The sequence below is a fragment of the Heptranchias perlo genome, chromosome 4 (genome assembly GCF_035084215.1).
Source record: "Heptranchias perlo isolate sHepPer1 chromosome 4, sHepPer1.hap1, whole genome shotgun sequence".
Classification (NCBI taxonomy): domain Eukaryota; kingdom Metazoa; phylum Chordata; class Chondrichthyes; order Hexanchiformes; family Hexanchidae; genus Heptranchias; species Heptranchias perlo.
Window position 1 is genome coordinate 69,550,144 of NC_090328.1, and position 15,310 is coordinate 69,565,453.

At 41.2% G+C, this 15,310-nt stretch overlaps 1 protein-coding gene and 1 long non-coding RNA gene across 3 annotated transcripts in view; one reads left to right on the plus strand and one right to left on the minus strand.

Annotated features, from left to right (window-relative positions):
• pcsk5b (proprotein convertase subtilisin/kexin type 5b) overlaps window positions 1-15,310 on the plus strand; it is a 348,074-nt gene that overhangs the window by 71,014 nt on the left and 261,750 nt on the right. For both annotated transcript variants that reach the window (XM_067983096.1, XM_067983097.1), the window contains exon 6: window positions 12,059-12,147. In XM_067983096.1, coding sequence (XP_067839197.1) covers window positions 12,059-12,147 — 89 coding nt within the window. The remainder of the gene's footprint in view (window positions 1-12,058; window positions 12,148-15,310) is intronic.
• LOC137321005 (uncharacterized) overlaps window positions 1-15,310 on the minus strand; it is a 29,296-nt gene that overhangs the window by 2,048 nt on the left and 11,938 nt on the right. The window contains exon 2 of the long non-coding RNA XR_010962693.1: window positions 5,479-5,558. This is a non-coding gene — a long non-coding RNA (uncharacterized lncRNA). The remainder of the gene's footprint in view (window positions 1-5,478; window positions 5,559-15,310) is intronic.

Consider the following 15,310-nt stretch of genomic DNA (forward strand, 5'->3'; position numbering starts at 1 on the left):
CTGGACATGACTCTATACAGACCATTCCTGCTATGAGGAAAATCATTTTGTTAGAGGGGCAGAGCAAAATGTGTATCTGGCATTTACTTTCCTTTGACGCAAATTGATCCCAGAACTGGTACATGGGATATGCTATATTTAAGCCTTGTGCTTTGAGTGGATATATCCGAGACTCTAAATGGTGTAGTAGAATCGTAACTTAGAGAAAGTAGTATTTCTGCAATGTAAAATGCAGCTTATGATGGCCTGCAGGTAGGACACCCATTGTTCAATGTATCCATGTGATTTATATCTGTGTTAATTGTATTCAGGTGGTGCATATCAAATGGGAACGTTTGTATCCATTTGAGAGCTGCTCTAAGGTGTGGTGTGGAGCTCTCTGAATAAAGGCTTGGAAGCAACTGAAGATTAGGCTCTAGTATTCAATCCTTCACCACCTGGCTATCCAATTTATAACAACCATATCCGTACTCATAATGTGTTGCAAATGTGTTTGAACTTGAGCAGGTTTTGATCTCTATCACAATCAAGGGAGAGGGCCAGGCTCATTGGATGATTTGGTTGGTAAAAGTGCTGAACAATATGGAACCTAGAAGACCCCAGATTCGTCTCACCGTCTTAATTTAGTTGATCTCAGCAAGAATGGCATTATTTGTGCTCCAATTGCTCTGTGCCCCTGAGGTAACGAGAGGGGAGGATAAAATCAGTTAGTGATCTTGTTTTTGATCATGTGTGCCCATCTGTCTCTGTACTTCTGGTGACAAAACAGCATTGGAATTGGGCTGTGATGGTCCCCTTGCTTGAATAGTCTTTTGGCTCTTGCTGTTGTGACTCACATGTGACCGGTAACTACTTTAGTAAGGAATGGGAGGATGGCTAGTGTCGGTGGAATTGTACCCCAGCAAAAGAAAGCGCTTTCAGGAGAAGTAGAAGAAAAAATTGAGGTGCAAAAATAAGGAAGTCCAAATAGAGACTGTGCTCCTCAGATGAAATGCATGTGGATCAATCCACTTTTGTTTCAAACATAGTTGGTAACACTATTACAATACACTGGCTTAATTGCACACCAGTGCAATTTTCATACTGATTTGTGTTTTATTTAAGTAGAACAATTTATCCTCCTGCTGCAAAATAAAGAAAGGAAAAATAGTAGAAGTGTTCCATTTTTGTCACTAATGCTTAAATGCATCCTTTCCTAGTTTCCCATATCTTTTTCTCCTTTTCCCTCATCCTTTCCCTTTATGCCTTGAAGGGGTTACTGAGACCAATTGTTGGGCAACTAAATTATGATTAATATAGTCATACCAGGGGGTAATCCAGCATCAACTATTGTCATTTTTATATTTAAGAGTGTGCTTTGAGCAGAGGTGAGTGGCGCTACTGCCCTGGATGGTGGCCTTCAATATAAAGGACCTGATTCCATCGAAGACATTTTTGTGGATCTAATCAACAGGCTTTAGATTCACCACTTCTCTTATTATCTGCTAAATGTACGGAGCCAGTTCCATGTTTGTGCATAACGGAACACGCAGGAAATTGGTACTACTATCATGAAGATGTTTCAGGTCCATTGAGCTGTGCATTGTATGAAAGATTATTTGGTATTAGGGAATCTTGGTTCTTGGTGAATGTCATAAGAACATAAGAAATAGGAGCAGGAGTAGGCCAATCAGCCCCTCGAGCCTGCTCTGCCATTCAATAAGATCATGGCTGATCTGATCCTAACCTCAAATCTAAATTCATGTCCAATTTCTTGCCCTCTCCCCGTAACCCCTAATTCCCTTTACTTCTAGGAAACTGTCTATTTCTGTTTTAAATTTATTTAATGTAGCTTCCACAGCTTCCTGTTCCTAAGTTTGTACATAAGCAATCATAACTGCTCACGGGAGAGCAGCGTACTGAGGTGGTGGGTCTCATGAGCATTGATGTCCTGGAACTCCAAATGCTAAGGTAAAAATTAATTGGCGTGGAGTTTCCATTAGAGGCGCAATCGGCAAAATGCGCCCGACAATGCACTAGTTTTGCCGAGATGAAATTGCGCCCAAGTTTCCGCGCAAACTTATTAGCATAAGCCTGAATGTGTAAACTTCCATGAATCAACGCAAATAAGCAGTGTGAGGAGTGGGATTGCCAGGAAATGAGCCATTCTTCAACTTTTTAATCTAATTGATGATTTCAGCTGCATGACAGGGCAGACCTGTGGCTTCAGTTGACTGCTGGTCAGTGAAGAACAGGTGATTAAGGCTGGGGGCGGGGACTAGTTCAGGCGCCCCTATTGAACGTGCTTAAAAGATTGTGGATACTTGGGTGTAATGTAGTTATGGGTGCATTTCACTTACACTTAAAATTCTGCAATCTTTTGTGCTATTTGATTTTGGCCGGATTACAGGGTTATCTGGACTGACATCATGCAGAAACTCCAGGCCATTATGTTTATCAGATTGGCTACCTCACATAGCTGGCTCGATGGTCTTTTCAAGCCTACCTGTGATGCCATAAGAACTGTGTTCGAAAATAAAAGGAGCCCTGATAGTGAGACTTTTAAACTGTATTTACCTTTTATCAGTAATGCTCTAGTGAAGCAGATTCTATAGGTTTCATTACACCAGAAGCGTAACCAGTTTTCAGGACTTGTATTTTGTTCTGGTTACTGCTTTGAAAAATGGTAGCAGTCAAACCTCAAAGTAAAGGTCAGGAGCGAGGCTGGAACCATTTTAGTTTTTATTGCCCTGACATTGCTCACTGAAGTTTCCAGCCATCTATAAAATAATCAGCTGGCAAATGTAGAATCTAATAAATTATATATTTGTGTAGTATCTTGTATGCCCAGTGGTATTGCACATGGGACGTTGGATGGTATGCTGTATTAAACCATGCAGTATAAAATCTAGTCTAAGGTGCAGCTGTTTCTATTCAGGCCTGTCTTTTTAAGGTCATAAAATCTGATTGCTTTCAATAGGTACAAACTGACTTTGACTTTGGTTTGAGACTAATTAGTTTCTTTTCTGTTTTTTCTTTTAACAATATAACTTTTTCTTTGTTAGAATTCCTATCTGTTCAGGTTGTTTTATGAATATGAAACTGGAATCCATCAGATGCAAGTGCAATATATACTTTGCACAAGCAATGTCATACCTGAGCTGTGATACCTGAAATGTGTCACATGCTTCAGATGTGTAAGGTATTTTCTGTTGCTGGGATTTTTGTCTGTACATTGCAAATGATTGATTTTTCTGAATTGTGACGGAGAAATGTTGATGTTTCTTCTGTGTCTCCTGTCCATGTGCAGAGAGAGAATTATACTGGCAACCAAGTGTAGGATTGCAGGGTAAGAGCCAGTATTTTGAGATGACCATTTTATACGGAGTACAAAGTATTCAGCTCTTAAGAATGATGCTGACGTTCACGTGGCCAATACACCAGTTTTAAAATATATACAAAGCAATCTAATAGAAAATGGGGAACTTGGTGCCGGTTGCTATTTTGTAGTCTGCAGCATGACTAGACCATAGATTTTCAAACGAGGGCACATGGGCTTTGTCCCTCAGATCCCGACATTACCGATGCATGGCACCAAAGCATCATTAACCAATGTACCAAGCCATGCAGCCCATAGCTCCTGTATACTACATAACTGAGCATGATATTTAGTGTTTGATAATTGTGAATGAATGGACCATCTTTTGAAGCGTAAAGTAAAGAATGTTGATCCTGGGAGAGGAACAGGTAGAGCTGGCAAAAGAAAAACAGGCAGTACAATGTTTCCTACTTAGACTTGGGATTCACATTTACTGGTTCTGACTCAAATCTTCGACCCAAGGTATGTTTCTTAAAGGGGGGGGCAAGCATAGTACATGAATCTCCAAAGGCTGGGGGTGTGGGAAGGTGGTGAGACTCGGCAAAAGAAGTTTGGGAACCTCTGAACTAGGCAAGTCCAAAAAGCTCATTACCACCTTCTAGGGACATGTGCTACAGAGTATAGAAATAGGAGGATAGATCAGATGAATGCATGGCTTGTGAGATGCTGTAGGGGGGAGGGCTTCAGATTTCTGGAGGAGATGGGACTTGTACTGGTCAGACGGATTGCACCTCAACGGAGCTGGGACCAGTGTTCTTGTGGAGAGGTTCACTAGTGCTGTGGGGGGGTGGGGCGGTTAAACTAATTTGGCAGTGGGATGGACACCAGGATGTAGCATTGGAAAGGGGAAACAAGGGGCACAAAGGATCGAGAGAAGGATAGCCCTAGAGTTTAAAAAAAAAAGTAAGGTGTTAGATGGGGTCAGACCAAGAGAGATTACAAGAAGGTCTAACACGGGTTTGCGGTGAGTGTGTGAACGCACGAAGCGTGGTAAATGAGGTTGGTGAGCTGCAGGCACAAATAGCCACATGGGAATACAATGTTGTGGCAATAACGGAGACCTGGCTCAAAAAAGGGCAAGATTGGGTACTAAATATTCCTGGATACAAGGTGTTCAGGAAAGATAGAGAAGGAAAGATAGGATTGGGGCGGGGGGGCGGGGGGGTGGTGGTGGTGGCAGAATTGATTCGGGAGAATATTGCAGTGCTGGAGAGAAAGGATGTCCTGGAGGGGTCAAGGACAGTATTTCTGGCAAGTTAAGGAACAATAGAGGTGCCATTACACTACTGGCTGTATTCTATAGGCCACCATCTAGTGGGAAAGATATAGAGGAGCAAATCTGTAGGGAAATTAGAGAGGTGCAAAAGCCATAGAGTAGTGATAAAGGGGGATGTTAACTGTCTTAATATAGACTGGGTTAGTGATATAAGGGGCCAGAGGGGGAGGAATTTTTGAAATGTGGTCAGAATAACTTTCTCGACCAGTACGTTTCCGGTCCAACAAGGAAGGAGGCATTGCTGGACTTCATTTTAGGGAATGAGACGGGCCAAGTGGAACAGGTGTTAGTGGGAGAACATTTAGGGAGCAGTGATCATAGTATCATAAGGTTTAGAATAGCTGTGAAAAAGGACTCTGTCCACTCAAATAAAAATACTTAATTGGAGGAGGGCCAGTTTCAGTGGGATGAGAAGAGATCTGGCACGGATAAATTGGAATGATAGATTGGCAGGCATCACTGTAATCGAACAGTGGGCAGCCTTTAAAGAGGACATGATTTTGGGTACAGACAAAGTACGTTTCAACAAGGGAGAAAAGTAGGGCAACTAAAGCCAGAGCTCCCTGGATGACAAAGGAGATAGAGAATAGGATGAAGTGGAAAAAAGCGACATATGACCGGTGTCAGGTTGATAACACAAGTGAGAACCAGGACCAGGCAGAAATTTCAGAGTGGAAGTGAAAAAGGAAATAAGAGGGGCAAAGAGAGAGAGTGTATGAGAATAGACTAGCGACTAACATAAAAGGGAATCCAAAAGCCTTCTACAGACATGTTGACATTAAACAGGTAGTAGGAGGAGGGGTGGGGCGGGGCCGATTAGGGACCATAAAGGAGATCTACTCACTGAGCCAGTGGGCATGGTTGAGGTATTAAATGAGTACTTTGCATCGGTCTTTACCAAGGAAGAAGATGCTGCCAGAGTCTCTGTAAAGGAAGATATAGTTAAGATACTGGATGGGCTAAAAATTGAGAAAGAGGCACTAGAAAGGCTTAGCTGTACTTAAAATAGATAACTCACCAGGACCGGATGGGAATGCACCCTAGGATGCTGAGGGAAGTAAGGAGGGAAATTGTGGAGGTACTGGCCATAATCTTCCAGACATCCTTTAGATACAGGGATGGTGCTGGAGGACTGCAGAATTGCAAATGTCACACACTTGTTCAAAAAAGGGTGTAAAGCTAAACCCAGCAATCATAGGCCAGTCAGTTTAACCTTGGTGGTGGGGTAACTTTTGGAAACAATAATCCGGGACAGAATTAAGTCACTTGGACGAGTGTGGATTGATGTGGGAGAGCCAGCACGGATTTGTTGAAGGCAAATTGTGTTCAACCAACTTGATAGTTTTTTGATGAGGTAGCAGAGAGGGTCGATGAGGGCAATGCAGTTGCTGTGGTGTGTATAGATTTTCAAAAAGGGTTTGATAAAGTGCCACATGCTATGCTTGCTATTAAGATTGCGGCCCATGGAATAAAGGGGACAATAGCAGCATGGATACAGAATTGGCTAAATGACAGGAAACAGAGTAGTGGCGAGTGGTTGTGTTTTGGACTGGAGGGAGGTGTGCAGTGGTGTTCCCCAGGGGTCTGTGCTGGGACCACTGCTTTTCTTGATATATATTAATGACTTTGACTTGGGTGTACAGGGCACGATTTCAAAATTTGCGGATGAGACAAAACTTGGAAGGGTAGTGAACAGTGAGGAGGATAGTGATCGACTTAGAGAATATAGACGCACTGGTGGCATGGGCAGACACATGGCAGATGAAGTTTAACGTGGAAAAATGAGTTGATGCATTTTGGTAGGAAAAATGAGGAGAGGCAATATAAACTAGAGGGCACAATTCAAAAAAGGATGAAGAAACAGAGGGATCTGGGGGTGTATGTGCATAAATCATTGAAGGTAGCAGGGCAGGTTGAGAAAGCAGTTTAATAAAGCATATGGGGTCCTGGGCTTAATAAACAGAGGCATAGAGTACAAAAGTATGGAAGTCATGAACCTTTATAAAACACTGGTTCGGCCACAACTGGAGTATTGTGTCCAGTTCTGGGCGCTGCTCTTTAGGAAGGATGTGAAGGCCTTAGAGAGGGTGCAGAGGAGATTTACTAGTATGATTCCAGGGATGAGGAACTTCAGTTATGTGGATAGACTGGAGAGGCTGGGATTGTTCTCCTTGGAACAGAGAAGGTTGAGAGGAGATTTTGATAGATGTGTTCAAAATCATGAAGGTTCTAGGCAGAGTGGATAGAGAAACTTTTCCCGTTGGCGGAAGGGTCAAGGACCAGAGGGCATAGGTTTAAGGTGACTGGCAAAAGAACCAAAGGTGATATGAGGAAAAACCTTTTTACACTGCAAGTGATTAGGATCTGAATGCACTGCCCGAGGGAATGTGGAGGCAGATTCAATCGTGGCCTTCAAAAGAGAACTGGATAAGTACTCGAAATGAATAAATGTGCAGGGATAGGGCGGGGCCGTGGGACTAGGTGGATTGCTCATATGTAGAGCCAGCGTGGACTCGATGGGCCGAATGACCTCCTTCTGTGCTGTAACCTTCCATGATTCTATATCCGAATCTATGTTTTTAAGTCTGAGGTGTCAAACAACTTGGTGCAGTGAACTAATCTCCAATGTGCTATACCACTCCAATTTAGAACAACTTGCATTTATATAGCGCCTTTAATGTAGTAAAATGTCCCAAGGCGCTTCACAGGAGCGGTATCAAATAAAATTTGACACCGAGCCGCATGAGATATTAGAACAGTTGACCAAAAGCTTGGTCGAAGTAGGTTTTAAGGATTATCTTAAAGGAGGAGAGAGAAGTGGAGAGGTTTAGGGAGGGAATTCCAGAGCTTGGGCCTAGGCAGCTGAAGACACGGCAGTCAATGGTGTGGTGATTAAAATAGTGTATGCGCGAGAGGCAAGAATTGGAGGAGCACGGAGGGTTGTAGGAGGATACAGAGGGAGGGGCAAGGGCATGGAGGGATATATCACTACCTTTCAGAAAAACAAGAATTTCATGAAAAGCATTCATGCAGAATAGATTTGAGATTCAGGAATTCACAACGCTAATCTATTTTTGTTTTTTTCACATACACTTAGTATTATTTAAAATAACACCAAACGCTTTCCAAATTTAAGTTCTTTGAAGCAGATGTTCACTTAAGAAAAGGTCACCAATTGGAAAGATTTCATTAAACTCTTGACACACTCTTGGCTCCTGAGACTTCAAGGTTTCAGGCTGTTGTACGTTTCTGGTTGTAAGAATCTTTTTGTTTTTAAGCCTTTTATAATATCCCTAAGGAAACCTTTTTTTTTAAAAAAAAGTCGATCTATATGTCAAGCTAATGCGCAAAGGGATGCTATTCAGCATCTTTGGTCCACAAACTTCATGTTCACCGTAGTAAAGGTATAGAAAAATGAACATCTCGTTTAATGAGACAAAAATGAGGTGGACTTGTTTCAAATATGGAACATTATCAGCATTTTCTTCTGATAATTTCACGCTTTGAAAATTCTCTTTGTAAACTCTGGTTGCATCTACCATCTTTTCTGCTGTGAATTGTTTTTTTTTACCTATGGCAATTAGTGGTTTGCAAGTCGGAAATCACTACTTCTGTCTCTTCTGAATGCTCAGAAGGACCTCTAGCTGAAAATTAATTTTAAAGGTTTTTATGAAACAAAGGGACACGATTGGGGTGCTAATTAAAAGATGATTAAATTTGATTTTGTTGGGCTGTATAGAAGTGATTCTTTTTGGTGATTCAGTCCAGAACTCTGTTCTCCATCTTCAGTTGGCTTAAATTGGAACAATCCCACATTTTATTTTGGGAAACCACATTTAAACATTGGTCACAGTGAGGTCAGCAGAATCCTATCCTCCATTACTGCCAACTTTAAGTACTTGTCTAATAATTAGTAACAAAATAACTTATAAAATTGAATTATTAAATACAGCTGACATTGGCCTTTGCATGTGCAAGATGGCCAACATGTCTTGCAAGCTGTCAATATGGGATAAAATTATTTCCCCAATGTCTAATTTTGTATAATTTTATTCCACTGGGAGAACTGAAATTGCTGCTCAAATCTTGTAAGCATACATTCAGCTATAAAATGTGTTTTATAATTTATCATAGAACCAGTCTGAAACTCAACATCTCACTGGAACTGAAAATACTTTTAAAATGGAGTTTTATATGGTGGATGAACCAATAAATGGTGTTTGCTATATCACTTCCACATTTGATACTTAAGGGAATTGTACTAACTTCACTCCTTGCTAAAGGTTTTAACGTATGATGTTAGCCCTTCCTTCCTGAGGTCGAAAATGTGGGTGAATTGAAGGGGCATACTCAAGAGAAAACACATTTTTTCTTTTGGGGTTAGGAGTGTCAGAAGATTTGTACATTATTTTTGCCAACATCTCTCAAAAGCAACACAATGTTGATGCAATCTAGGATATTGCATCAAACATTTATAAATAAATTAGAAGTTTGCCAAATAGTTTTTCACGCAGAATGTGCCCCTCTAAGGTGCCTCCTCATTTAATTGCCATTAAAATGAAAACATTTGTTTCTAATAAAACAATATTTTTTCTATATAAGCTATTTACTCTATGTTCAGTCATGCAGTGCAGTGCATACAATGCACTAGAGAAGCCCAGCAAATCACTGGTGACTTTGCTTGAGCTATTTACTACTTTCTGCATTTGTTGAACTTGGAATTTGTACCTTGCCATGTAACCTCTGCTCATTTTATGCTCTGTATATCTAAGTAATAGGTCTGTCATTCAGCAATGGGGAGTATAACTGGGCCAGCACTCCTTTTCTGGAGGTTTTTGCTCAAGTCACATGCTGCATAGTATTCCTGCCCACAGATTGTTTTCTTAGTAAGCCTGCACCCCACTTCAACTGCCATCAGCAGTATTGCAGCTGCTGTCCTCCTAAACAGTTCTTTGTTTTCTTTGGTAATGATATTTTAGTTAACTGCATCATCAAGCATTTAGTTGTAGATGGTTACCTAGATTTGTTTTTGATGTGAACTGTTGAGTCAGCAGCCACTTGATCATGAAAGTTCATTCAATTTGAGCTCGAGTTTGTGAGGAATTGTCAAACTCCATTTATAAGATTATCATATATTAAGTAGTCCTTGTGCTTTTACTAAGCATCAATGTTCACACAAATCAGTGAGCCCACCTGTGCTTTTTTTCCTGCACACAAATGAGTAGGTATTTAAGATTTGGTCCTTCTCATCCTTTCAATGTAGTTTTTCCTTCACATACCTCACTTCTACAATTCTATCTCTTCCACCCCCCCCCCCCCCCCAACCACACCCATTGTTTCTAACTTTGATTTTTGTCTGAACATTTTTAATTGTTTTGCTGTAGCTGGAACCAAGATTGCTCAAAAGAACTGAGGACAGTTCTGAGGGCTTTTATGCATTAAAGGGAATGGAGGTCACATGATTTGAGGATAAAACTTCTGAGAGAAACACTGTCCCAGTGACTTCTTCCCAGGGAGATGTTTTTGATCTGCATTCAAGGCATAAAAATGCCATGCCAAATGCAGATAATCTTGCTTTTCATACAGCCTCTACAGCTCTTTTTGGAATTACTATGATTTTTGTGGTTTCCTAATGTGTCTGAGCCACCATTCTCTAGCTCGTTTTTCACTGCAGTTATTTCTATACTATTTAAAAAATAGTAAAGCTTTTTTTAAAAAAAAAATTGTTAACTTCAAGCAGTGTTGATTTTTTTATAGATCCTCACTCTGGGTTCCAGGCTTGATGCAGCCATGAAACTGGATGGGTTCCATAACTGCACTATGGCAGGATCATTGTGGAATAGTTGAGTGACGTGCAGGTTGTAAAATGCGACAAGGACTACTTGTGAATTAATATTCCAAATCTTTTTCTTTCCAACCTAGTCAATTCCATCAATAACAACTTGTGTTTATATAGCGCCCTTAAAGTAGGAAAACACCCCAGGGTGCTTCACTAGCGTAATCAGACAAAAATTAACACCGAGCCAAAGAGGGAGATATTAGGATGTGTGACTAAAAGTTTGGTCAAAGTGATAGATTTTAAGTAGCGTCTTAAAGGAGGAGAGAGAGTTGGAGTGATTTAGGGAGGGAATTCCAGAGCTTAGGACCTGTGTGGTTGAAGGCACGGCTGCCAATGGTACAATGGTGGGGTGAAGGGAGTGGGTGATGCACAAAAGGCCAGGATTGGAGGAATGCAGAGTTCTTTGAGGTTTGAAGGTGGTTACAGAGATGGTGAGGCCATGGATTGATTTGAGCACAAGGATGAGAATTTTAAAATCAAGGTATTGGTGGTCTGGGAGTCAGTGTAGGTCAGCAAGCACAGGGGTGATGGGTGAACGGGACTTGGTGTCACTTAGGATACAGGCAGCAGAGTTTTGGATGAACTTGAAGTTTATGGAGGGTAGAAGATGGGAGGCTGGTCAGGAGAGCATTGTTACCTCTAGACTCAATTATTCCAATCAGTTTTTAATTATGCATTTGGGATTCCAGTACTGTTGCAGAATTGACTATACTATTGAATGATTCTATCCATAAACCACAACTGCAGTTTATAAAATGAGGGTTACAGCATTAAACCCATTGTTGTCCTTGATTTTGGTATTGCTAGGCCACAGAGCTGAATTTTAGTGTGACTGTGGAAAAAGAGACCAGTTTGTTTTTGAAGTGCAGTTGTCGGGTGCTCGAATTGTTGTCTTAAAGTGCTTTCAGTGGTACGGTTCAGTTTCATATATTTATTTAAAAATGTATGATTGGCTTCCCTGATGGCTTATCAATTTAACCAATGAGCAGCTGAGCCATGCAGGTTAGGTAGAACCCCTCCTCGATTCCCGTTGCGTAATATGATCTCAACCAGGGTGATGGTAAGGGTATTCCAGTTAACATCAGTGCCCCTGGGTTGGGACGGGAACATTGACCTCAGAGTTCATGCTCCTGGTGGCTATCCTATGACCCCTGCTGTGTAAGTGCACTTGTACAGATGTGAAGTCACAACACAATTTGGTTTCGTTGTAATGCCCCAAGGTCATATAATCTGCTTTGAGCTGAATCTTTGCTCTCCTGGCTCCTGAACAGGATTTCGCTCCACTGCTGCCTCCCATTTGAAAAGACAAAAATGTGGATAGTTAGATATTTAATAAATGGAGATTATACAATGGGCAGAGAATGCAGTGAGACTTGCCATGGCTGTTAACCTGGGTGAGCCCTCTTAATAAAAGATAATGGCCAGAAATTGCAATGTTTTTGGATTGACAGTACTTTGTGAGATTGAAGAACTGTTTTATAACATTTAACCATTAGTACTTTTCTCCCCGTCTGAAATGATCTGTACTGTTGGAATTTCACTGGCTCCAGTGCGTAATGTTTTGTTTCTTCTGTGTGGCCCACAGGCACGGAACCCGGTGTGCAGGAGAGGTGGCAGCTGTTGCAAACAATTCACACTGCACAATAGGAGTCGCTTACAATGCCCTAATTGGAGGTTTGTGAAATTTTCTCAAATTTTGAAATGAAACAAATAACATTTGCACAGAATGGCCTGCACTGCTTGGATGGCTGGCATTTTAATTCCCTCTTGTGGCTCCACTGACTTTATTGATGGGGTTTTTTGATTTTTGGAAAAAAAACACACACATTTGAAGGCTGGAAGGCAAGGGGGAGAAAAGGAGTGAATGGATGGGGTATTGGGCCAGGATGCTTTTTGTTCACCTCTTGGACCAAGATCAGAAGTTCATTCCGGACTGATTGGATGAAAGCCATCTTTCTCTCTCAACTGATAAATGCCATAAAGTAAAAATGGGTTTGAGCCGTCTCCCATTTTTCTGCACAATGGATTTGAATCTACAGCATCCAACTGCTCAAGTCAGTACTAATTAACTAATCTCACACATGGGGTGACTGGGAAATATTTTACTGGTACACTTGGAAGGGGGTGGGGTGTCTATCCTAGTGCATGGCTTAAATGAAAAGCTCTAGATTCAAAATAATTTATCTCCTCAGAGCACTCAAGTGTTTACTTCATGATGTTGATTTGCTTGTATTGTAACCCAGAGTTAATGCTTAGTTTTTTTTTACTCATTCACATACTGTTTTTTGTTTGCTTTTGGAGGTACTGCCTCCTGCTGGTGGCAGCTGTCCTTTTGAACCTGACCCAAGTGGTTATTTTTCATGAGTGAACCAAGACCGTGAGTTTTGATGGGTATTCAATCATGAGGACAGGGCATTGAAGCCTTGAGCCCAATCCTGTTACATAGAAACGTATGGCCGGCCATTCAGCCCCTCGAGCCTGTTCCGCCATTCAATTAGATCAACAACAACTTATATTTATATAGCACCTTTTAATGTAGTAAAACGTCCCAAAGCACTTCACAGCAGTGCAATCAGACAAAAAATTCTCATTGAGCCAAAAAAGGAGACATTAGGACAGGTGATGAAAAGCTTGGTCAAAGGTAGGATTTAAGGAGCGTCAATGAGGAGAGAGAGGTGGGGAGGTTTAGGGAGGGAATGCCAGAGTGATCATGGTTGATCTGTACCTCAACTCCATTATTGGGGGTGGGGAGGAGGAGGGGGAGAGAAAGGGAAGAGAATTCCACATTTCCACTATCCTTTGTGTGGAAAAAGTGCTTCCTGGTTTTACTCCTGAATGGCTTAGCTGTAATTTTAAGATGATGCCCTCTTATTCTGGATTCCCCCACCAGAGGAAATAGCTTCTCTGTATCTACTCTATCAAATCCTTTTATCATTTTAAATACTTCAATTAATCACGCCTCAACTATTTAAACTCTAGGAAGTACAACCCAAGTTTATGGAACTTTGCCTCCTAATTTAACCCCTTAAGCCCCTGTATCAATTTGGTAAATCTGTGCTGTACATGCTCTATGGCTAATATATCCTTCCTGGGTGCAGTGCCCAGACTAAATGCAATACTCCAGATGGGAGCCTTGATCAGGAAACTAAATGAATGTTGGCCTTTATCTCATCTGTAACTTTCTCCCCTTTGTGTTCCAATCCTCTTGAGATAAAGGCCAACATCCATTTATCTTTTTTGATTACTGTTATTATTCTCGCATGTATTTTCCATCAAGGATCCCTGCATAGCAAGAAATCTGACTTTAAACCATACCTAGCCTGGGAACATCTTGGCATCTTCGATGAGCCTGACTCAGATGCGTTACCTCAACACAACATAATATGAAGCAAACCTGGGACCTTCCTAGGTGTGTATAATTCAGTTCCACATTGGACAGTACATTTTTCAACATACAGATCTCTGAAAGCTAGTTTCAAAGTGGGAGATTTTTTATATGTATGATGGCAATTGATAACTGCTTTTCCCAGATGTCCAAAGGCTACCTATTGCTGCTTGGATAGCTGGTTATGTGAACGAGTTCATTTATTTCAGGAACATGACCTGCTGCAGCAACACCTCCATGTTTTGAAAGGGGTTGGGTGGAAGCATTTAGATAAAGCACAGAACTCCAGGTTTGCTATTTTAGGTAATGGCAGTTAGTTACCTGGTAACCAACTGGCAACAAAATGTTCATGTACTTCCGATCTGGGTGCTGCCAGTTATGCGGAAACGTAGTTTCCATAATGACGCAGAACGATTGATGTGTAACTGCCTGATGAAAGTACTTGGATGTGAAAGGTGAGAGAGCCCAGACTTCTTAGTCTCAGCAACTGATCTATATTTCAAAACTGTGGCTTCCTGAATTTTTTAAACTGAAAAATAGATGCACCTGATACTAGGTGGCATGCACCAGCATGCCAGATTGGCAGGGTTGGAAATGTTACCCACAAAAGTCAAGTGTACAGTGATATTGCCAGGACTTTCTTGGCGCTTTGTCATTAAACAAGTCTTCATTGTTACTCAGTTACAGGTGCAGTCAGCTCTAACTCCAACTATGCACATGATAAAAATGAACTGGTGCTGGAAATCTGAAGAAGGGGCTTTAACAATTTCATGCTGCTGTCCTCCTGCTTTACTGCTGAATTCAAACAACAGTGTTTGACAGTATTTAACTGCTAACTATATTGTGCTGCGCATTTGTAAATCAAGGCCAGTATCTGATCCCACTGATTTTTGTTTTCTTAAAGCCAAGCTTGAGGATGGACTCATGGAACGTCCTGAACATAAAACACGCAGTGGGATAACTGTTACATATTGGGTGATAAACTGGAATCTGAATTGGCTTATAATAAAGTTACATTGCAGCCAGATAGGTGCAAAATCAGTTCTGGGTCTGGTCGGGTTGGAAAGGTCATTCTGCACGAGACCTGAATTTTGATCAATTTAGAATCATCCTATTCTTAAATGTGCAGTTTAATAAACAGGCCATTTTTCTGGCTTTGTATCATCAACATGGAAACCACCAACTTAATGTCTTAGCTTGTTGGAGAACAGAAATGCTGAAGTGGCTGATTTGAATCATCGTAGAGTCCTGAATAATGCTGCATGGCTCTGCAGTAAACTTGCTGCTAGTGCAACCACTTTCAAGACGGTGTGAGGGAAATGGTTCACCTGGTTTAAAATTCACTTTGGTGTAAGAAAAAATTGCTCTTTGCATTAGCAGAAACTTATGTTAAAAATTCATGGCTCTTAGTGGGCAAATGATATTAAGCTATACTGACCAGGATGGTCTCCT